General features: G+C 43.4%; 1 protein-coding gene across 4 annotated transcripts in view; it reads right to left on the reverse strand.

Moving 5' to 3' along the window:
- Nucleotides 1–7428: 7428 nt before the first annotated feature.
- The window catches only part of SH3PXD2A (SH3 and PX domains 2A), a 257343-nt gene continuing 240344 nt past the window's right edge, over nucleotides 7429–24427 (reverse strand). For all 4 annotated transcript variants that reach the window (XM_061372608.1, XM_061372609.1, XM_061372607.1 and 1 more), the window contains 4 exons: nucleotides 19876–20210; nucleotides 18974–19023; nucleotides 16425–16544; nucleotides 7429–16292 (listed from right to left, as the gene is read on the reverse strand). In XM_061372608.1, coding sequence (XP_061228592.1) covers nucleotides 14397–16292; nucleotides 16425–16544; nucleotides 18974–19023; nucleotides 19876–20210 — 2401 coding nt within the window. In that variant the 3' untranslated portion in view covers nucleotides 7429–14396. The remainder of the gene's footprint in view (nucleotides 16293–16424; nucleotides 16545–18973; nucleotides 19024–19875; nucleotides 20211–24427) is intronic.

Consider the following 24427-nt stretch of genomic DNA (forward strand, 5'->3'; position numbering starts at 1 on the left):
GCATGGGTGACTGAGTGTTTACCACTTCCACAAGCATGGCAAAACATGATGGGCAGTGCAGCTGCGAGAGGCGGCATGAGGGCCTCTTCCTTGGGGGGAGCTGGGAGGAGAAAGCTCAGGCAGTGCCTGTAACCACAGAAAAAGCTCCCTGCCAACAAGAAAGAGAGAACATGCTGTGGGGAAACCAAGAACCATTAGAGGCCAGGTAAGGTGGCTGAAGATGAGACAGAGCAGTAGCAAAACAGCCTGGTGTCCCCATCCCAGCTCTGCTGAGCTCTGCTGGTCCAACACCTGACAGGAGAACCCCAGCCCTGGCTTTAGCAACATGTTGAAGAGGCCCCCTGACAAGCCCAGGTCTGGCCAAGGGAGGTGCTGAGGGAAGATGCTTCCTGGGCATGTATCAAGGGACACAGGAACCAAAGGGTATTTGAGTTCTCCAGAGTGATGTCAGTTCCCCCAAAACCTAACAGCATTGCTGCTGCAGGATGTGCTCAGGAGCACTCTTACAACAGCTGTGCAAGATTTCCCACCTTTTTCCACTACCATCCCGAGCAGTTCTTAGCTGTTGGGACAGGGCAAGTTTGTCCATGTCTGTGCTGCGCTGCAAGAGCATTCCCAGCTCCTGTTCTCCTAGGGACAGGAGGTTCTGTAGTGGGTCTGGAAAGCCCTCTCTGGCCACAGCCTCCTTGTCCTTTCAGTAGCAAGGGGTAGAGCTGCAAAACAGAGATTGTCCCTGCGAACTGGGACACTGGCCTGCCAGATGTGCTGAGCCCAAGCACTGCCACAGATTAGGACATGTGAAATGCCAATGCTCTGAGCCAAACCCAGATCCTACCCTGGCATTAGCAAGAGGGACCAGGGCAACAGCACAGGGACCCTGTGCTTCCCTTTGACATCCCCATCCTGTTCATTCCCTCCTGCAGCCACCACGTGCAATAGCCCCAGTTAGGTTTGCATCCTCTTCTGCTGAGCACTGCTGGTGCTGGAGTCACCCTGCCCTGCCCTGCCTTTCCCTTACCTTCCTTGGCCATCACCTTCACCTCACCAAACCCAAACCAGATCTGCAATTCTACCATCGCTCCCAACCTATTCTCCACCAAGACCAACCATGGCACGGCACAGACCTGTCCCGGCGACAAGGCTTCCCATCACCGCAGCTTTCCCGCTGTTTCAGACAGGGACACCTCGCGGACCGCGCTGGGCGGGGGGGGAGAAGGATGCTCTGAAAGGGATCCAGAAGCAGCAGAGCTAGTCCAGCATCGCCACCTGGCGCTCGGTTCCCAGCACGGCACACAGCCTCTCTTGCTGTGCCTGTGTCCCTTTTCTCTCCCTCCACGTTTATTTTACTCCTTTTCACAAATGCTACAAATACATATAAGTAGCACCAGAAATATTTAGCTTGAGTGTACCATAACTTTGGTAAACGGCTCTCTAATTAAAATGGGGAATGAAAGGAGCAACTAGCAGTGGTTACAATATATAAGGGGATACATCAGTATACGGTGATTGTATCAGTCCGGAAAAACCCTTTCAACCCTAAGCTGTCTCACCATACACACAGGGGAAGAGGGTGCTTAGTTCCCAGGCACACTTGTCACTAGGTTTGTGCCTTAAAACGTCCAGGACTGCGTGCTGCCTCAGTTCTAATTCCTGACATCATTCAGAGACAAGAATGACCCTCAGGCACCACCCTATGCACGACCTACCCTGTGCATTCCTACATGCCAGCACAGAGGAACATCTCATGGGTGCTGTTGGCAAATGCTGTGCCTCCAGTGAGAGACAGCTCATGTCATGGCCTGGGTGGGACTCGTTTCTCCACAGCATGCTATGAAGGCATAACTCCATGCTAAAATGAGGGATACACTCATAGGAGGTCATTCTCTGCTGCAGGAACAGAAAGCTGAGGAGGACCAACCCCCCTCTGCAGTCCTGCTTTTGAAGGTGGCAGCCTGGCACTAAGCATGACCCCTTTTACCTACAGACCTGCAAACCTAACAGACAATGAGCAAGTGGACAACACTTCAATAGAGGGTTCTCAAGTTGGGAACTGAAGTGCTAGAAAACAACCTCATTTCCTCTCTACTGTTACATCCCCTATTACAACCCACTCCCCCATTACATCCCCCCATTCACTGCCTTCTACACCCCCAAGACACATCCTGCATAAGGAGTGGGGATCCAGCAACCTTGCCAGGATCACCCCGTGTTGAAGCACTGCCTGCTCTGCAGCCTGCATACAAGGGTGTTAACGGCTCATTCTAACTTGCAGAGCAACCGTCTTATCACGGAACTAAAAGGTCACTCCTATAAAAGGATGCTTTCCTTCTTATTTTGCATCTGATGCCACATCCCTCTCCAAAAAACATCCTGTCAAAGTGTTGTAAACCTTAAGACCTTACTAAACACAGATTAAAGGTCTTCATGATTGAGGGCAGAGGTGAGCCATCCATAAAACTTTGTGTACTAGGAAAGAGACAAAAATACAGCATTACAATAACAACTCAGGACCAGGGACAAGAGAAACTCCTTCATCTATTTAAGCCTAAGCTGAATTTTGCAATTGCATGTAAACATAAGTTGTAAGTTATTCTGGGAAGGCTAAATTCAGTGGTTTGCCAAACACACATGGAATTATAACAGTACTGCAGAACTGAAAAAGAACTCCCACCCCAAAATAAACCAAATGGATCACAATTAAAAAGGTCAAAAATTTATTTTTCCTTAGGGCATAAGAGGCAATGTAAACAAAATACCAACAAACAAACAAAAATCACAAGTCAATTCTTACAGTCTGCAAGCATTTGAAGATAGAGTACCCTTTTCCCACCTCCCCCCCCCAGAACACTGCAAGCCTGCTCAAATGTTAACAATTCTGGACCATGAAGGTCCATTGAGTTTTGACGTATCTGAAGCCGGGCACTAGATTTCTCATGTAAGAAGGACACTGCATCTGTTTTATCAAACACTGTTTAAAAAAAGAAGTCCAACACAATATAAATATTACAGACAAAGATCAGATTTAGCACCACCTTTGGTCCAAGCAAGCAATGAACTGGGAGATGACAGGTACGGTCTGTTTAGCAAGTCCTTTCTGCCTGAGTCTTTGAAAACATTAGAGGTTCACATTGCAAGAACTTGTAACAACTCTGAGAAAATGGCCCTCAAACTCTGGCAGTCTCTTACGAGCTCCCCAGGTCCTGTGGAGAGGAAAGGATCATCACTGTGCAGCAGCGCACAGTGCCAGCCAACATCACTCAAAGAGCTTGTCAAGATGAGTTTGGCCCTGTGGTACATAGCAAGCACTGTGCCAAGGGTCGGATCCTGCTTTGGCCTGGTAGACTTTGGGCATGGCTGAGGAACAGGAAGAGCAGTGACCGTGTGCATCCTGAACTCCCCTTTCCACTAGGATTTGCCATCCTCCAAAACCCAGCAGACTGCAGAAGGGTGTATGATAGCAGATGCCTGGAAGGAGCTGAAGTTGCCTAAACCCAAGTTATTTCAGCATATCTAGAACATGCAAATTAAGAGCTCTTTTATTGAGCATAGTTTTACTCTAGGCCGTTTTTAGGCTCATCTTTTCCCCATACAGACATGCCCATCACAAATGCAGAGAGTTGTCACTACCTAGTTTCTGTGCCACAGCACCAATGTGAGCCAGGATAGCCACAAGGATAAGTGACAATCCCGGCAGAAAAATGAAATTCATAAAGCACCTAGCAATATTTTACATTTATTGCAACTCCCTCCTCTACAAGTGACCAGAACTCAATGTGTCTTCTTTTCCTCCAGAAGCTTAGAAGTTTTTTAGCAGTCTTAATTAACCATTATTAAATGCTGTTCAATTCTGAGATAACATCAGCTCTAATAAATGCCTAAAGAGAAATGCAGAGATCTGCTTTCAGGCACAGTTTTTGCTCTTCATGTTCACATGCATAGCTGTCCAAGACAATGTGAGTTTCTCATTGTGTTGAGACACCCATGCAGAGTTTTCACCTTTACAGGCACAGACATGACAAAGAGCAAGCATTTGGGCATGGCATGCTGCTGTTCAGCAGTCATGGAGAAGAGGGCAGCCCCTGTGTGCAGCCCTTGTCCCACACAGGGCAGCAAAACCCCGACCCAGACACCCACACTGGTGACACGAGCAGACACAGGTTGATCTGGTGATATTCCACCCCCCATTTACCGCACTTGGTCTGCAACACAACCATGAGGACAGCTCTGAAACCAGTTCTGGACTATACACTAAAGTCAAGTAAGTCTGCATGTCTGGATTAGGACAAAGCTAATGCTTCATGCAACTGTTTCCCCCCACCACTGTCATATCCAAAGCAAACGAAAACAATGTGTTATAACTCCACTAATTGTCACTGATGATATATATGATAGAGATGCACTTCTGTTGTCCCAGTCATAGAACCAGGCCCACAGTACTGTATGTGTCAGCTAAATCATCACAGGTCCCCAGATGATCTGTGCTAAAGCCTGAGGGATGTTTCGACAGGGTCACTTGGCAAATAGGAGAGCTCTGTTCTCCCCACTGATAATGCATCTTTAGTGTCAGCCCACAGAGAAGTCACTTATCTTTGTTAACTAGTACTCTACTCTGTGTCAAATCGACCATTTTACATGCAGACTCAGGGACTGATCATAAAAAGGTCTGTTTTCTGCCAGTTCAAACAGACTGGGGCATCTGACCCCTCATTAACAACAACTCTTGTCATCAATGGCACAAGGGACTGTTAAGTGCAAAAATAAAGTCATTTTTCTGGGTTTCAGTTTTACTGGGATGACTTTGAAAGGCAAAATCGTGCGATTTCGTTTTCTAGGAAAGCATCTCAGAGACCCAAGCACATCTGGACCCTTGCAGTTGTTCACTGTACAAACAGTTCCACCCAAGTGGTCAGTATCACAAGTACATTGAACAAAAACTGGACAACACATGAGGCTGCAGTTACAATTTTTGTCTCTAGCTCACTTTTGCTATAGGTATATTAAGGACTGATGCTGTGAATTTCGGAATACCTCTCAGCTCTGAGAAAATCAGTACTTTGCCAAAAGCTCTAACATTTGTATGATGAGCGATATTTGCTCCGCTACCTTCAGAGGAGCGGGATCAGAGGCCACAACAAAATATGGTCCAAAGCTGTTACTACCAAAAAAAAAGGGTTTCCCCAGACTCATTTTCTCCCTCTCTTGGCTTAACTTGCAACCCAAACCAAACTGAATGGACTCCCGCCCATAAACTTTCTTAAAAAGAACAAAAAGAACAAAAAGGAAAGCTCTCAGTTATTCCTTCTCACATACACTGCCACAGAAACCACGCCAACTTCTAAGCTTTTCCCCACACAGAACAGACAGAATGGTTCCCATGTTAAAAATAAACCAACCAAACAAAAAGACGACAAAAAAGTGTCACCAACTTGACCACACACACAAAAACCAGCCACACGTTTCTCTACCTCTGGTCACCGACATACTCTCCCAAGCTCCCACCAGGTACATTCCCACCACCTAACCACTAGAAAATGGACTGCGACACCAACACAGAAATGACAATAGTATCTAATATTGAAGGTCACATTAAGAACATCAACCGCCTAGGAAACCCACTGCAAAACCTCACTTGGACCAGGCCTAGATCAATTATTTATCAATTACAAATTTGGCACAGCAAAACCCGTAGGAGTTTCCAGTCCAGACACATGCAATTGCTCCATTAACAGAGGGGAGCACAACTGCATGAACAGATTTCAGCCTTCATTCAACAACAGGTTTAGGCTCTCTGCAATTGACTACCCACCAGTTCCAGAGACAATTTGGGCTAATTAGCAGCTCTGGAAACAGCTACAGATGTAAAGATCCAGCTGAGCTGCTTTCAACACCCACCTTGAGTTATCTGCATCTGAACTTTAGCCTAAGCAGCAATCAATCAAACTGCTGGCAAGACTTCTCCTGACATGAAATCCGATATTGAGTCTTAACTAAGGAGGCTCATCTGCTTGATTCTCCCCAAACACTGCAGACAGAGTAATGAGCACTGCTGTCTGCAATTAAATCTGCAATAAAGGAACAGCACTGATGTAATGTGGTTAGCCAGACAGCAGAAATGCCCCCTGCTCCGTACACTATTGACCCTGCAATACTCAGTTTGGACCCTCAGTACAAACAAGTCATTGTAATGCTACACACACTTTGCTTTTGCAATACTCCAGGTTTGAACTCATCATGAGTAATGAGCAAGTCTTTTCAGCAAGCCTATTCAGCAGGCTGCAGAAAAATTCCTTCTAGAGACTGGAAACAATTATAACTCCCCCACCCCCCAAATCCAAGGCAGGAAATAGTTAAGTCAGCTATTCACTGAAATATTTCATTTTTTAAAAGGTTCCCTTTTAATTCCTTTTCTATTACTTTTTTCCAGTTTACTAATTGTTACAGGCTAACTTCCAGTGACTGCACTGTTCTCTTCTGACCTGCTCCTAGGGGACAGAAATAAACTGAATCTGGATGCTCAAGGGGACGCAGAGTCAGAATACAATTTGATGCCCTCCTCCCCCAGTCTAAACGCCAAGGGTGATGATGGGATTTTGTTTATTTATTACTACTTCCCTGGGGACCCAGAAGCAGTTCAAGAACAAGCTCTTAAACCACAAAAGAGCTGTTTGCACAGAGAAAGCTGCCACAGTGCTTATATTTCAGACATCAAATACAGCATCACTAACACAGCTTTGGTATCTGGAGAAGCCCGAATTATTTCAATTTTAAATGTTGTATTTTAAAAACCCTCCTACAGTGCCAAGTGATCCTCTCTCTCCTGGTTTTCTCCTCCACCAAGCAGGGAGTGAGACTGACACATACCACTGTAACCAAATCACCCTGAGCATCAGGGGGAGATCACCAAACTCAGTATACTCCCAGAACTGCCACTAGCACAGGGTTGTTCCACAGAAGGCCAACGCAGGCACACTTGGAACAGCAACCCCTGCCCGCTCCATCAGCTGAACCTCAGTGTCTGTAAACTCTCAGGCACACAAACTGCATCAGTTACAACAAACACATAAGCAATGTTTGTCTTCCTTAGGTGGAGCTTTGGCTTCAGGATACAGATTGTCATAGTACATTATGGAGTGAAAAACTTCAACTTCTCTCACTAATGAAAAAGCCTAACACAGAGCAGTGATGTATTAAACCCATCTATACAGAGAAAGCACCTGCAGTGTCAGACCCAATAATTTATGGCCTTATTAGAAACATATTTTTCCTCATATTTTATCTATCTCTCCTCTGCCAATATAGTTACCTCTCATTTATTTCCAAATTATCAACACAATTCCCATAATTATTTTGATCAGTAACAAACAGGAGTCTCAACTCAGGACAGTAGTGGCTTATGCTGACAAGAACAGGTCTGTAAAAACGCCAGTGTGAAGCTTTAAACCAAATTTATTTATTAAAAAAACAAACACAAAACAAAAAAATTGCACTCTCCAACTAGAATCAACGCTACCTTGATGCGAGAACAATGAAGAACATTGTTAATGGGACCAGCCCAACCCTGACATTATAAAATGGGAAAAACTAATTTGTTCTGCCTACGCCAGTCAGGCCCGCAAGCAGTGCAGCACAGCTTTCACTCCAGGAATCGCTGCAGAGCCCCAGCCCTGATGTGAGGGCACCCAATAAAAGAAGATCCCCTCATCATTCCACCCTTGGCAATGCATGCACACCCCACAAAACTGACACCCCAAAGTAGAGTTATGGGTGACTCTTTACAAACATCTGTGCTTTGCTCCAAGTTGGGTCTAAGATGGAGGAGGAAAAGCAGCACCATCAACCTACATCCCAACCCAAAGTCAACTGACTGTGGGGGCTTCTGGATCCAGCCCTATATACAGTACTTTATTTGAAAGTTACAGACACACACAACAGACATGACTACCGAGCAGCACAGAGGGAGAGAAAGAGGAATGCAAGCACTGGGCAGAGCTAGCAGAGGCCATCAAACAGTTCAAGTGTGCAGACACATTCCTCATGCATCGCTGTATTGGTGCTCCCTGCTTCTACCAAGCAACTACAAGCAAATGAAAATAACATAACTTACACAAACATTTGCTCTCAGACCATCCTACTGGTACTGTGGACATCTATCAAACACTGCATTTATGCACAGCACTTTGCAAGGTGGCTAAGTAGCATCTACACTTGCTAGAGAAGGAGGTGCCGGTGATGGGAAGCCACCAGCAAATAGCAGCAAAGCTCCAGTTGATTTCCAAAAGCTGCAAGACCTGCAGGGAAGTGGATCAAGGCATGACAGCACCAAGGCTTAGCAGGCCTGTGCACCCTTTGGAGGTGTAGAAACTGAGTGCACGGTGTTTGCTTTTGCTGAGAACATTCCATGCTGAGTGCCCACAAGGAGCTTTGTGCTCCTCTGTGGGGCTTCTGTCAGTGTAACTCTACTGATGCTTGTGGAATTCTTGCCAGGTTAGACAAGAGCACGTGAAAGAATTAGAGGTCTCTCTTCAAAACGAAATTCTTTTGTAAAATATTAGAGGTTTTAAAAAAATCATGTAATTGAAACTATTTCAGTACAGCTGCAGAATTCAGTTTTCCTCTTTGCATGCAAAGGTCTCTGGTAATAATGCTTTTTGACAAACTTAAGAACAGCAGGACACAAATTAAGCAGAAAGCTGAGGTACACCCCCTCTCCAGCAACATGAGCCACAGAAGATGTACTTGCCAGAGCTCACAGAATCAAATGCTCTGGCTTTCACATTTCTCTTATGAAAACAATCCAGTTTTTCAAAGGTAGTAGATTTTGCTGCTACCTGGAAAGTCACATTATTTCTGACAGATGGAAGTTCTCCTTCCATTCAAACAGAATTTAAGACAAAATTTCTTTTGAAGAGCAAAGTTTCTGCTCAACTTTATTTTGGACCTGAGTGATCAGCCTTTGCAAGCCAAGAAATATGAAATCAATACCCAAACCAGCTGTGAAATTCTGCAGGTGAGAACTAATCAGATAAAACGGGGACTTTTTGGCTTAGGTTAACAATAGGGAAGGAAAAGAAATAAGGAACTGTAAAAATACTCCTATAGCTCTTGCAATAAATACAAGTAACAATACAGTATCAATACTTGGGACTGCACCAGCAGAATTATTTTCCCTTCTGAAGTTACCATTGATTCCAAAGTGTAACAGAGGACATAACCAGCAGAGACATACCAGAAGAAAGTATCATGCATGGATGGCATACAGAGTTTCAAGCATAGCTCAGAAGTCCTGTATTGATAAAGATGTTAATGCACATTCTATACATAATCCTGGCAACATGCTGCATAATCCTTATACTTTCATTAACAGGTGATGATTTTTCATGGGAAGCAGTCATTCCGACCCCAAACCACCCTAGCTATCCTGTCAGTCCCTACCTACCCAAGGGTCCAGCCAACCCCTCCCCTGCATTTCCCCTTTCCTTAAGAGTGCATGAATAGAGAATTGCAAACTTTTCACACTGCACGTTCCACTCCAAGTCCTGGATGAGGGGCCTGTTTATTCTATGAATATTGCACTTATCCACTCATTGGATTTGTTTTTTCTCAAGAATGCAGAGTATTTGGGAAAAAATAGAAAAAATAGTAGGATACAACACAGGAAAATATGAGTTATTAACAAGCTAGCTATGAAGATCTAAAATTAAATAGTACTAGTTCTATTCTGTTAATACTAGTAATATGAAAATAATGAATGCTTTATCAAATTCCCTTGTTTTTCATATAAGATAAAAGCAGTAACTTTCTTTTTAACTGAGGAAAGCAATGAATATATATTACAATAAAATACAATTCATTAAGATCTGAAAGTGATGAAAACAATTATATAATGCCTTCGTCAAACTTGATAGCACTGTAACGGAAGGAGTCTTTGGGATGTGGGTCCACAAGGGTAAAATCCATTTTTCAGCCATACCCGTGCAGATGTGAAATTCCATATTTAAGAGTAAATGTGAGCCAATTTCAATCCTTCATTACTGTGTGTTTGCTATTAGTGTACACACCGATTTAAAGGCTTCCTGTCAACACATCAGTTAAGTATCCTGACACGTGCCCATCATATCTTTTATCTTGAGAAGTGTGGCTTGCAAAGGATGAGCACGTATGACTAAACCCACCCACTGCAAAGCATGAGAGATAACACTTAACAGGGATTGCCTCCCACAGGGAAGGGCTGCTGACAAAAACTTAACAACTCTTGTGTTCTGAGAGGGTAGACAAGGGAAACCAGGAGTTAAACTTTTCAGGCATTATATAAACCTCAATAACGAACTCAGAAGTGCTCATTATTATTAAAGTTGCAGTATACAGCAAGACACAATTTTCACATTCTTAAATTATTTTTTTTCTCTGGCATTTGGATTTTCTGCTGGTCCAAATTCAAGACATTTTGGAAAGCACGGACAGCGGGTGAGAGCAACGCGGTGATAGCAGCCGCCTCTCCCCCCGGAGGAGGGCCCCCTTCAGCTGCAAATGGCTTTGCCCAAGCCCTGCAGAGCTCTTCTTAACATTCTGGTTCAAGAATAAACCAAAAAAAGAGAGAAATTTAAACAGTACTGTTGATTTCTGCATTGAGTGTTCACTGAGGTGTACGTTACATTTAAATACTGCTCTTGATCCAGTGTCAGTTCCGACAAATTTAGTAAAACTAAAAGCTTAAGGCGACATTAACATTTTAGAAAAGAACTAAAACACTTCTAGCACTACACTGTCCTTTGAGGCACCCTGCCAGGTTTTCCTGCCCTGCAGTCAGCTTCTCTGATTTAGCTTAAGGCCTTTCACTCTGTTTCACAGCTAATAGTGGAAAGGGCTTGCTATTTCAGGTATCAGTGGAGCTGACCAAAACTAGCTGCTCGCTGGTGGAAAAAGTAATTCTTTTCCTCTCAGTTGGAAGAATAAAAAAAGAGATTGGTGAGAGATGTTATGACAATGGTAAAATGGGAGGGGGAAAAACTGCATTGGGGGGGGGGGGTATTTTCTTTAAAAGTGACCTTTCAAACACAAGCAGTCAAAACAGCCACCAAATAAAGGGAAGCCCAAACTAAAGCCTTCCCATCAGGCCGTGGTGGCCCACATTCATTTCTAGCATCAAGTAGGTTGGTTATGCCCTATCTGAGGCAGAGGGAAGAAGCAAGTGTGGCTTTGCAGCCCATCTACAGGTCCTGGCCTCTCCTCAGGGAGACATGAGACCTTTGGGATGTGAAAAAGGAGCAACTGAGCCATAGGACACTGGGCTGCTGCTTGAGAAAACCCTGGCTGCTCTGCAGGCACCCTCACCAGGTGTCATCCCCTGCACTGATGAAGCTCAGCAAACCATCTCCTTGCAAAAGCCAGAGCTGGAGACGCAAGCCAGTAAGGTGGAAAGGGAGCTGTGGGACAGATTGATAACTGTTACAGAGGTGGCCTGCATTTCACAGGTTAGTGTGAGGATCTGCCTGAGCCTGTGTCCGCCAGGGACCAGCCTCATGCAAGGACATGGCACCACAACTGTCTGCCAAAACCAGCTCTGCCACTCCGAACCCTGTAAGCACTTTTGCAGCTGGGAGCTACTCTGTGCTCAACTTTGCTGGATGCAGGTGAGAACACCTGCGGTAGTCAGGGCTCTCCCATTTGTGTGCTGCTTTCCTCTCCCTAGGTAGGGGCTCATGTCACACCACACCATATTCAGAGAATTCAGTGGCTCAATGCAGAAGATCTGGGAGCTGTGCTTTTACATCCCCCCAAAGAGATGACCTAGAGGGAATGTCTTTAAACAAAACTTTAGAATATTTTAAATAATAAGTTAATTCTTAATAAATATGTGCTTTAAGAAAATGATAATTATATACTGCACCTTTAAATAATGCACTTATTTCTCTGCATTGGCTTCCATTTTGTTTTCTTTTATTGTTAAAGTGCATTAATTCAAAATAATGAACCACTTCCTCATCATTATTGTTAAAATAAATCACAACAACATTAATACGAGTCACTAAGTCACTACTATTAGTACTGCAATCTAGCAGATAACTCTATGTATTGCTCTATTTAATACTGTCCAGCAGAAGAATATAATACTTCTATTATAATCTCACAACAGCTCCAGCAGTCTTTTATGGCTGCTACCATATTAGTACAATTAAAAATGGGGAGAAGTATGGGAGACAGGGCCACAATGCCTCAGATACACATCCAGTACGATGTAGCTAACTGGATATATACATATGTTATATGGCAAGACATTAAGGTACAAAGAGGACCCTGCACACTGTGATAGGAGCTATTGTGCAGATACACCTCCTTCTCCTGTCACCACAACATAACGGGATCCCAACTGAACAGCTTCCCTCCCCACTTGGATGCAAAGAGCTGCTCGAACCACAGCACTGTTCATAGCCAGTAGTGGCACCTGGATGTTGTTTCAGCTACCAGGACACCGGTCACGTTAGGTGTAGGTTAGCTGTAGGCAACTCTCTCAGTGTTACTAGGGAAATTAATAACAACTCCAAACCACAACCCCCCCCCCAACAATAAAGACAAGAACAACGTATAAATTGCGTAGTATTTTTTTGGCAGAAACACACGATATTCTTGTGCTATTTCACTCAGCCCCTTGATCCCAGCTATTTTTAAGTCTTTATATCCTTTAGCTTCTAAGCCAAATCAGTTCGAAATTCTGTTGGAAAAAATGGCATGTATAATTTAGTGTAAACCAGTAGTGAAATAGTCTGCCCCTCCCCCTAAAAACAGATCTGCAATGCTGCTTATTATGTAAAGGAATTGGACACTGATCTTGAGTGATTAACAAAGCCATTTAACACCCCTGCCCCCCAAAAAAACCCATGTCTTCCACAAGTACAGTAGGGATGTAGGCAAAAGACTTGGCTACCTCATAAATAAAATATATTCAAAGCCTTTTTCAATGGATGCCGCATCCATTTCCCACCACACTATCCCTACCATGTGCCACATTTCAAAGCATGCATCAATAAAGGCAATTAGAAATGGAATTAGAAGAGGCAGCTTCCTGGTTAGATGCATTGTAGGCCTAATTCCTTTGATATTAAACCTCTGAGCCTGAGAAGCCCAGGTACACTTTCCAGTACAAATGTACATTTTGGATTCAAGTGGGAACAGAAACGCATATTTGGCTCCTCCTTCAGTTTTAAGTCTCTCTTGGTAAAAGAAGACTAAAAAAAAAAGTAAACCAAGAACGCACAGAAAAGACAAAAACAAAACACAGAAAAAACAATTCCAAAAAAATACACAAATTAAGTATGTGCAGACTGAGTTTGATGGCTTTTCCCCCCCACCCCCTATTGTAAACACTGATGTTGCAGAAGGTCACGGCTATTTCTAACTAACACCTTGGTGGGCCCTGCCAGCAGTCAGCACACTTGAATTCGGACCAGATCACAAAAACAAGAAGTAACACGTTTGATAGCTTTGTCTTTAGTGTCTTAAGGGACTTTTGAACATTTTCATATTACGTCAAGTTTTGAGAAACCCAACTCTGAGAAGATAATCAACCAGGATCACCTGGCAGGAGTCAGGAACAGAACTAAATATGGAGTCTACAAAGTAATCAACGTGCTTAAGCATGGGGTTTGTAGGTTTGTTTTACAAGCACCAGTAGGCATTGCTGCCCTAGAACACCTGAAATCCCAACTCAAAGTACAAGACAGAACAAAAGGAAACAAAAAGCCCCCAACCAACACCACCTGATTGCCTTTTCCGGTGAGTTAGCAGTAACAACAAAACACAGCTGAAGTCAAGAGACCAAATCTCTCCACGGTGAAAAGGCTCCAACTCTGGACCAACCAACTGTTGAGAATAGTGAAAAAAGAAGTGAACAGCTCCAAAGGATTAGAGTCCCTCTGTGTTTCAGTAACTTCCATTCCCTTCTCACTGTAAGTTGTGGAAATGCATCCAGAACTCTTGGGTATTCCATGTACGGACACGAATGAGGAGAAAAGGAGCCAAGACTGTAAAACAAGAGTTTGGCACAAAACTCCCCAAGTAGATGCATGTGTATTTCTCACAAAAGGCACACATTTGGTTTCCTATCAATAATGGGAAAGATGGGATATCATACCCTGTTACACATACAAGATTATTAACAACTTCACAAAAAGGCATTTGACTATGCTGCGTCTTCCTAATAGCTGTTTACAACATATTAGCCCCACAAACCTCTCCAGAACACAGCAGGTTTGTCCTCAGCATAGACTCCTTTGTCCCTTTGTACAAACTGGAGCACAGGGAAACGTCTTTTTGCGTAGCAATTGTTTGTTTGTTGTTTTTTTTTCCACATGTACACAGCAGGAACAGTATAAATTAGGGAGGTTAAAGATATTGCAATATTAGTTCTTTTTCTCCAAGTAATTTGAGGGCACCCAGCCTTTGAATGGCTTCACTCCATTCATAATCTGGCAATACCACCAGCCATTTGGGTTCCTTTCGAGGACCTCCATGCAGACACCTTCTTGAAACCCTGCAGTCTCCTCATCCCCCTCATAGTCTGCAATGGAAACATAGATGTCCTTGAGATTGTTGTGGATAAACTGGGATTTCTCAATGGGCTTTGGCCTGACTGTGGACACAGGAATCCCATTCCTCTGGGTAGAGAGATTGGAGGTGTTCTCTGAGTTCTCTGTACCCGACCGCTCAGGCTGCTTCCCCTTCGCATCACCAGGCTGTGACCACGCATTGCTAAAGGAGGAATTCCGACGGACGCTCCTAAGATGATCAGTAGTTGTTAAAGATTCATTTCTGCGCAAGGAGCATGACAAGTTGTTATCCTTTGGTGGTGGAGACACAAACACTGACTGCGGCCGGACGGCAAGTTGCCTCACACCATTCCTCATTTTCACTGGCCCTGATGGCTTTGAAAAACCACCAGGAGGTTTGCTTGGGATGGGTGGTGTTGAACGTTTGCTCTGGTTGATGGTGTTCAAAGCCTGAACCCTTTTCTCTATCTTCTCTAAACTGTTCGACTTGTTTTCATTTTTCCTGTTCCTGGCAATTGAGGCATCAGTCTCTGCTGATGTAGTTTCCCGCTGGTTATCAGGGAGAGCCAAATAATGGGAAGGAGCCCAGCCTTCCATGTCTCCGTATTTCAGGTACCACCATCCACTGGCTTGCTTTTCCAGCACTTCCACTTCTACTCCTGCTGGGAAGCAAATTTCAGAATCCTGTACCTTTTGGTATGAGTCAGTGGTCACATAGAAACATCTGGAGTCATTTTCTTGCTCAGTTTTGGCTGTATGGCTAGAGCAGAAAATGCCACGGGAAGGAGCTGTAATGATATCAGCTGAGCTCCTCCTAACAGGATCCTCTTGGTTCTCAGAAGCTGTATGTGGGGGGCTCTCAGACTCTTCACTTCTTGAACCTTTAAGTCCACCTCTGAGTTGCCCAGTTGGCCTCAGCTGTCGCCTTAAAGTGCTGATATCCATCTTTTCTTGGCTCTGAGAGTCTGCCTTGTTCAGGAAGGGTTTGGGCCTAACAATTGGCTTTGCTCTAATGGAAGGACTTTGACCAGGCTCTTTCTTCATGCCTGTCCTTGGCACACTACGTAAACCAACATCTGAAGCTGACCTTGGTTTTGTTTCCTCACTCCTGGAATAATGGCATTTTCCAACATCAGGCTGAATGTTTTTGTCCATCTTGAGCTTCATAAGTGATGACTTAGGAGAGCTGGAAGATGGAGAATTCCTTTGGATCAGGGAGAGAGAGGAGCTTTTCTGAGAATCGGAGTCTCCACTAGATTCCTTATTGGATGAAGCATCTTCCACATAACGTCTGAATCCCTCATTCTCATAGATGGTCTCTTCTTCGTGAGCAACTTCTTCTGAAGACTCTCCTACTTTGAACTTTGCTTTCTGAAGTGATGACATAGGAGAGGGCTTGAGGGGCTGAAACAGTCGTTTTTCAAGACTGCCCTCTTCACGATGACTTTCACTCCCTTCACACTCCGAGTCAAAGCCAAAGGCAGGCACATCATACTCAGGTTCTTCGTATTTCAGCTTGTGGGGAGAGTCCTGGGTATCTCCTGAAGAAACTGTTCCAGGAGCTGTTCCTTCTTCAGGGTCTTTTGGTTTACTGGGAGGTGCTGGGGGAGGAACTTTTGGGCGGGTTAAAGTACTGGTTCTTCTGTTTAAATTTGGCTTCTTCCTTTTGTCAATGTAAGATGCTGGAGCCCATCCCTCCTTCTCTCCAATCTGCACGTACCACCAGCCTCCAGAATTCTTTTCTATAACCTAGGACATGACAAGGAACATGTTACTTTGACAAAAGTCTCAACCAAAAGCTTTCCACTCCTTCCTGTTCAATCCAGTTCCCTGCAATCGCCAAATATTACAGTTTTTTCCAGCTGCGCTGTTAAGGCTCACCTCTGCTTTTTGTCCTCCACGAAAGCTTATGCCATCAGAAATACACGACTGGAACTCCGCAATGGTGTAGTATTCCACTTCCACAGAGGGTGGCTCTGGTGGTTTGGGCAACTGAAAACCCTGCAGAAAACAGGGAGTTTTGTTCAATTAAACCAAAGAAACAGTGGCTGAACAGCAATATGAAAAAATATTTGCCTTCATTCCTAAAACTCTTCCTTACTCCTGTGCTACTTCCTAATGATAACTTCCCAGTTCTCCAGAGTGGAAGCTGATATGCTGAGACAGGCCACAAGAGAGAAACCTATCAAAACGCACACAGTTCATACCGCCTTCACCACCTATTAAAACCGTGATAATCTTTACCTAAACAGTAAAACATTTTACTGATGGGCCATAAAGTGTGAGCTGCCATTCCAGTCACAGTAACAACAGCCCATGTACTCTGAGATTTTGTCTAGAAAGACTCAGTTCTGAATGGCTTGCCACAACTGCAGAAAATCACAATGCAACTGGCCCATAACAGTTTCTGCCTGTCACCAAATATACTGCCTTAAAATGCAATTCTAATGAATTATTGCTCTTAATCTGCTGTGGGATTTTTAAGACATCTGAAAGAGTGATATGAGCTAATGGGATTCTGTTGTAGCAAGAAACAAGAATAATATCACAGACACCATGAAGAGTAAGAGAGAGGAAGGGCTTTACTATAGGATTAAGATGCCAGTTCCTCCATGTAACAGAGACCCAGAACCTCTACTCAATCCCAACATAACCTGAATTTAAATTGTACAGAGGCTCCAAAAGAAGCATGACACTGCTATTTACAGACACTCTGCAGCATACCAGACTCTTCTAAAAGCCAAGAGCCTTTACATTGAGCTGTTGCATTTCAGAGTTCGTAACAATTATTTTTAGGGTGATGAATGGGGTAAGAGTCCTTTCAAGAATTTTGGTACCAGAAGCTTTTCAGATTAGCACAATGCTCATCTACAGAATAACTAGATGTTGGTGAAGCTTCACAGCTTGTGGTTCTAACACTAGAATTGCAGTATGTCAGGATCTCTTGACCATAGGTCAGACCTGCCACAGACATGTACAGGACAGCCAAAGACACAAAATGATCCTAAGCCATCAATGGGAGAAAAGCAAATTGCATACTGTGCTTTATTCTCACACTGCTCTATTTCTAAAACATCCTCGTTGTAACTAACAACCCAAGTTTTATTACATGAATGTGCTGAAACGCAGCATGTGGTATTTCATGGAGAATGCACCACTGCACCTTAGGAACCATGTCTAACAATGTTATAATTGGATGTTTCTGCACTATAAATGCTGAAACACAGCAGAAGTGCAGCATAATAAAATGCCTTCAGATAATAGCATGGTTTGGATTAAATGAAGATAATTGAAAACAGCAGACATGTTCCGGTTTCATATATATTATCATTGTTATTTTTAGCATAAGATTAAGAGTAATAGTCTTGCCAAAGCAAAGTCTATTTGAAAATAATGCAAAAAGAAACAGGAAGAAAATGCCAATATGCTATTCATCTAGTTAACAGGAATCTCAGATAACACAAAAGAAATTGTAAGTCACGTACTGCTAAAAAGGAGTACAACAAAGATTGAACACTATGTATTGTCTAGTTGTAAAGAAGTTATTAGCATGACTTTGTGCTAATAGACTACTTAGTAATTCCTATCTGAAAATCACAGTCCTAATATCAAAATGGTCCAGACTTCCAGCTTTGAGGGTAAAAATCATATGAGGTCTCATTCTCATAGTACACATCCTTCCATAAGGTCTCAAGTAACTTTAAATATATACAAGAGTGAAGCTTAACTATCTCAAAGACAGTAGGAATGGAAGGAGGACAGAAGACAAGAGAAAGTCAAAAGATCCAGTCTGGGCTAAAGACAAACAGAGGAACTTTAATCCTGCTGAGTCAGCCAGACAGGCTTTAAGGCTCATGCACAGCATAGTAACTTTAGGATTTTATCCCTGCAGTTCCCAATTAACATTAGGATGTCCAAAGGTCTGCTCAACAGATAAGCAACAAAATGAACAGGCATGAGAAAGCTGCATGGAGACCTCATAGCAGCCTTCCAGTATCTGTAGAGGACCTATAAGGATGCTGGGGAGGGACTATTCATTAGGGACTGTAGTGATAGGACAATGGGTAATGAGTTCAAACTTAAACGGAGGAAGTTTAGATTGGATATAAGGAAGAAGTTCTGTACTGTTAGGGTGGTGAGGCACTGGAATGGGTTGCCCAGGGAGTTTGTGAATGCTCCATCCCTGGCGGTGTTCAAGGCTAGATTGGACAGAGCATTGGGTGACATGGTTTAGTGTGAGGTGTACCTGCCCATGGCAGGGGGGTTGGAACTAGATGATGTTAAGGTCCTTTCCAACCCTAACTATTCTGTGATTCTATGATTCTATGTGCCCCACCACCACCACCACCACCTTGTACAGCTGTAGAAAGTCTCATAACTCACCCACACACCTACCCCACTGTTAACATACATCATAAACCAATACAAACCAGACTGGATTCTCTTCGTGGTGGTGGCCTTGTTCGTAGATTTGGAGAACCTGAGCAGGAAAGGGACAATTTATTTAACTTTGTAAGTATTGCTAAACACATTTTTCAGCAGCTCTTTGCTGTTACATAGTTTGAGGATATTAGTTGTCAGTATTTGCAATATTTAAGGCATCTGCATGAAAAAATATAGGAAACTATGAGGATATATTAGAAATACCAAGGTAGCTTAGCTATTCATCTCAGCTAAGCCAGCAAATTTAAGAGGAAATCACTGCCAGAAAGTAGTGGATTGTATTTTCTGCTGGAACTGACCAGCTCCATTGGAGATTGGCCAGTACAGAATTGGCCTAATACCTAGTTTTCCCCCCAGAGGTAAAAATAATCTACTAAATTAATAACACTCACATTGTCCTCTATCATAGTATCTTGCCATTCCTTGCACAGACTGGTGTTAGGATCTGCATTTTGCAGACAAAGTAGTCAAAACATTATAGCAATTTGCCCCAGGAAAACAACAGAACAAATGCAACAGAAGACATAGGTGGTCTCCTTGACTCTAACAACGCACCACCACATCATCTGCATTACTGAGGGCGGGGGTCACATTTTAGAGTTTTCAAAAGGAAAGGCATCTTCTCTGGGAAAAAGTAAAAAGCAAACGCGTACCAGCTAAGATAAAGAACCACCAGCCAGCCCTTGTAGAGAGTGAAATTAAATTTCATCACTACTAATGAAGGACCATGTCCTGGTGCTCCTGCAGATCTACAGGCAATGCAAAGATCTGCTCATGTGACTCAGCTATAAAGCCAGTACACATGGGACTTAGGCAATGCATGCCCTGAAAGGTAGAAAGCAAAATTCACTGAAAGCCAGTGGAAACCCAGACTACTTTACTGCCTTACTTATTTGAGCTCTTTGTGGTGCTATCCTTGCTATGGCTGGGGATCCCTGGGCCAGTTTGGAAATCTGCTTGTCTGGGGTCATCATGGCATTGCCATTAGAGTCATTGCACAGGATGGGCAAGCTGATTTCCTTCTTGGTGATATGAGTTTCTGCAGTCTCATTTTCTGCTTGAGTTTCCTTATCGGTGGATGCTTTCTTGTTCAGCAGGTTACTGATCTCCATGATGTTTCCTATGATTTCCACTGGCCCAGTTAAGTTCTTTTTCCTAGATGGAAGATCATCTTTAGCCTTCTTCAGATACGAAGCTGGGGCCCAGCCTTCTTTGCCTAGATACCTGCAGAGGCAAACGAAACGTCATCACATCAAACCTAGTCTTCTCACACATTTAAGGTATCATAGCGAAGGCAAAAGTGATAGATGATAACATAAACCAAAATTTGAGGTTCTTGGATAAGCTTTTCTGGTCTCTATTACCTATTGATCAAAACATGTCAGCTGAGGTAGCCGTGAGCTGTGGACTGCTGTTAAAACCCACTAATCATCCTATGGAAGGACTTATGTGTTTTATGCCACACTCAAACAGCACTAGGCAAACTCTATATTTTCTCATACAGCAGCAGAAAAGCAAATTATCAAGTAAAATATTTCAATACTTTCTAGTGGCAACTCAAAAGGAAAAAGGGCTAAACTAAGGGCGTGTGGAGCTCAGTACTGAGACCATGTGTCTACGTTTCAAAGCCCTTGTTCAAGCCTCCCCCCTTGCAATTGTTAACATACACTGATGCTCCTCCCGTAACTCCCAGTCTTGTATGATCAGTTTTTCTTACGGAGAATATGGGACTCAGTCTACTGCAGCTTTCTCTAGCACTGTAAAGTCAAGAAACAGTTTGACTGAGGAAAAATGGCTTTGATGGAGATTCATTCCTCTGAACAAGTTAGAGGCTATTTAAAGAAATAAACCGGGAAATACGAACAGACACCTGAATCCAGTACATGTTCCTGGAGCACCAGCCTGACCTGCTCATGCCACACTTCAAACTGAAGTTATTCTTCCACAACTGGGCTTTTGGGAAGGTGGTTTTTCTAACTCCTGCCATTCCTAGCACCTCAGCTGGGATTTCAGATTACAATCAGACTCCAGGGATGACCATGTGGATAACTCTGCTTTCCCTAGCGGAACACTAACTTGCTGCAGAATGAGTCACTGAAAACTGTCTTTCTTTAATCTCTAGAAATGCCCAAGGCAGGAGCTTTACTGTAAGTGGGAAAGCAGGCACCATTAACATCCTGGTGCTCAGGAAATCTGCTGGAAATGCAAAAGTTAAAACAGTAGGACTCTAAGGCTCTTTAATTAAAATGGAGACTCATTAGACAGCAGAGGAAAGAGCTGGGGGGCAGGTGGGGTAGAATATCAGCAAATCATCCCCTGGCAAATGAGCAACTTTGCCATGCCAACACTTGGATTCTGGGGTCTTGGTGAGATTCCTGCACCAGGGCATACTCAGCTCCTTCGCCACATCCAGACACTCAAGAGTGGTACAGGGGCTTTATAAGAACAGGAAAATCCAGTGTAGGCTTGCTTCCTGAGACTTCTTCATTACTTGCCCTGTACAAAGGCAAGATCTTGCCTTTTCCTCCCCTCCCATCTAGATCACCCAGGATACTAGTGATGCTGCTTCTCCCTATATACCTGCCTTCTGTCACACATGAAAGCAAAGTTACAGAATCTCTCCTGCTCAGAGAGCCTAGTGACAATTTTTTCCCCAAAGATTCTGGTGTAAAAGGAAAGAATCCCAACAACTCTGAGCTTTATTTGCCATGTGGAGACTAACAGGTAGCAGCAGGTAACAACTTGATTTGACTTTCAACAGGTACACAGCGTCCAGCCATTGATACTATGTCAAGACGCAGAAGGCCTGAATATGCGTCATATCCCCTGTTGTGACAAGGCAGTTCTCAATGACATTTTGCAACCCTGACGACTTTTGGCTTCCTCCCCTTTTGCAGTAGAAGGCCCTTTTGCAGAGCTACTGACCAATGCTTTCTGCTGCCTGGGCAGCAGAAGGCACAGAAGTTTTCTTTAAAGGCCCTTTATAACTTTATATGAACTGGAGATGTAAAGATTATAATCTGTGAGAAAGCCTCATTGGCCAATGCGCTGAGCACTCCAGCTCCAAAGGTTACTTTCAACAGAGCCTGATTGTGCAAAATCAGCAAAAAACCCCAGTTTACATCCATCTTAGTTTGTGGGAGACTTAAGTCGTTTAAGATCAGAAAGGCAGCCACAGGCAGCTTCTGTACTGGCACGTTAGTTCTCCTGCCAACTGTATGTATTTGGATCAGCCCATACAACCCTACTGCTTCAGACACCTCTGGTTTCACATAGTTTCTCCTACTGAATAGTAGCAGCAATATCAGGACAGTTAATAACTTTGGGCAACACACGCCCAGTAGGGAAGCTGTTGCTGGTTATTTCTTCCTGTGAGTTAGTAAATTCAACCTGAAATTTACTGCCAGCAACTGCCAGTTTATTTGTGCAACATCACGAATAAAAGCTACTTATGTAAGTCAAATAGTTCTTGAATTTGGTAATATCAAAGACCTTTGCATGTATCACCTTAGAAGACTACTTTATCTCCCTATTTTATAGGTGAATGAAGAACAAGGGCAACTGCTAATTGGCTTCAGAGAAGTCTTGAACAAGTTACAATCTTCTCAATCTTCTCATCAAGAGATGAATCCCAAACTTACTTCCTTCGTTTATGTTCACAACCTACTGGAGACATTTCAAACCCCATCCTAGATTCCTCCTCCTTTTTGTGCCACTAACACCTCCCGACTACACTTCATTCACATGGGCTGAGGCTTGCAACCAACCACAAAATGAAGATGCAGGCAAATAACAGAAGTTTTACTTAGCATATTGCTACTTACTTGGCCTCCAAACCACTTGGGCACCATGAGATTACCTCCAGGCGACAGTAACTGATACAAAGCAAGATCTAATAATGGATGCTAATGCCAGTCATGATCATTCTGGGAAGCACACAGATCCACTGAGCTCAGTAGAACAGTAAGAAGGATCCCAGGTCAGAGCCTCCCTTTCACTTCTCCAGAGTCCAAATTATTTATGTATTTCTTTTGAAGCCATAATGCACACGGAGCAAAATAAAGACACAAATACTGCCTCTAGCTTCTGCAGCATTGAACTGTGAGGTTTGCAGAATTAGGTGCAGTGATTTTGTTCCTCAGAGATTTCAAAACCTTCCCTATTTATATTACATGAAGGAAAAAATGGATTCAAACCATAGGAATGTTAAAGAAAGAGTCAGAAGTGCCTCTGTGAGTCTGAGAGTCACATCTGCTTTCCAGCTCCAGAGCACTGGAATTACTCCAGAGGGAAGCAAACCAGGGGAAAAAAAAAAAGGGGAAAAAAAAGAAAAGAAAAAAAAAAAGGAAAAAGGACAGGAAATGAGGATCAGCACATGGCCAGGAATTTGGGGAAATTACATATTTAAGGTGGAACAAGCTAATGTCTTTAAGGTGGATTCCATTTGCAAGCTGCTGGATTTGTTTTTTATTTCTACACATTGATGCATGCGTGTTCAGTCTCCATTACCCAGCCCAGCAGACAAGAAGGCAGCAGGCTTCAACTGCACTCTCTTCCTGCTCTCTCTTCCCCCACGCTCACTGCAGAAAGATTTGTTCCTTTTAAGGCACTCAGTAGTCAGAAAAATGTCTTTCTGCAGAAGATGAATCCTTTCCTGAATGGCACCTAACAGTACACAGAGCAGTTTAAGTCTAATAAACAGCAAAGGACCATCTTGCAGGGATGGATCAACATATCAACATTTCCAAAAGTGTTGTCCACTAGATGATCTTAAGGTCCTTTTAACCTTAACCATTCTATGATGCTATGTTAAAAACCCCAACTGTTTCTAAAAGCAGTTTAATCCGCCAGCAAGACGGCTCCATAGGCAGAGAGGTTGATGGCTGACACCCAACACACTTATCACACACATATGGGAAGGTCCTAACTCACCTTTCAACAAGAAGAGTGGTTGCTCAACTCAAAATGCCTCTTACAAAAAAGCCAAGGGCATGCTGTATTCCCTAACTACAATGGGATGGCTGGAGCATCCACTGTCCTTGCAGTAGATCACCATGAAGTGGCTACTTAAGCTACTGCAGCAATAGTCACTGTCTGCTAGAATCCACTTCTGCTATATAGAAAAGTGTGTGTTTTGGGTTGGCCTGAAGGGGTATGTGAGGAAAAGCAGGGAGAAAGAAAAGAAATTCTGCTTACTGTAGAACTGTTAATATTGCAAAGAGGAATCTACAGTAGTCATACGGCTTCATTTAAGAATAGCAAAATAAATTAAAGATGTCTTGCAGTGTTTCTCCTCTCTAAAAAGCCCCTATGTGCTCTTGATTCCTCTATCTGAAACTTTGGATTCCACTTCTGTGAATGATTAAAAGAGAAAAAATATGTGACCTGACCAAACCCAGGCATTTTTGAGTTCCTCCTATCTAGAGTGCCTTCCTGGCTCC

The sequence above is a fragment of the Neopsephotus bourkii genome, unplaced genomic scaffold (assembly GCF_033783945.1).
Source record: "Neopsephotus bourkii isolate Nb327-2 ecotype Australia unplaced genomic scaffold, CSIRO-AGI_Nbou_v1 NB_1615, whole genome shotgun sequence".
NCBI classification, from domain to species: Eukaryota; Metazoa; Chordata; class Aves; order Psittaciformes; family Psittacidae; genus Neopsephotus; species Neopsephotus bourkii.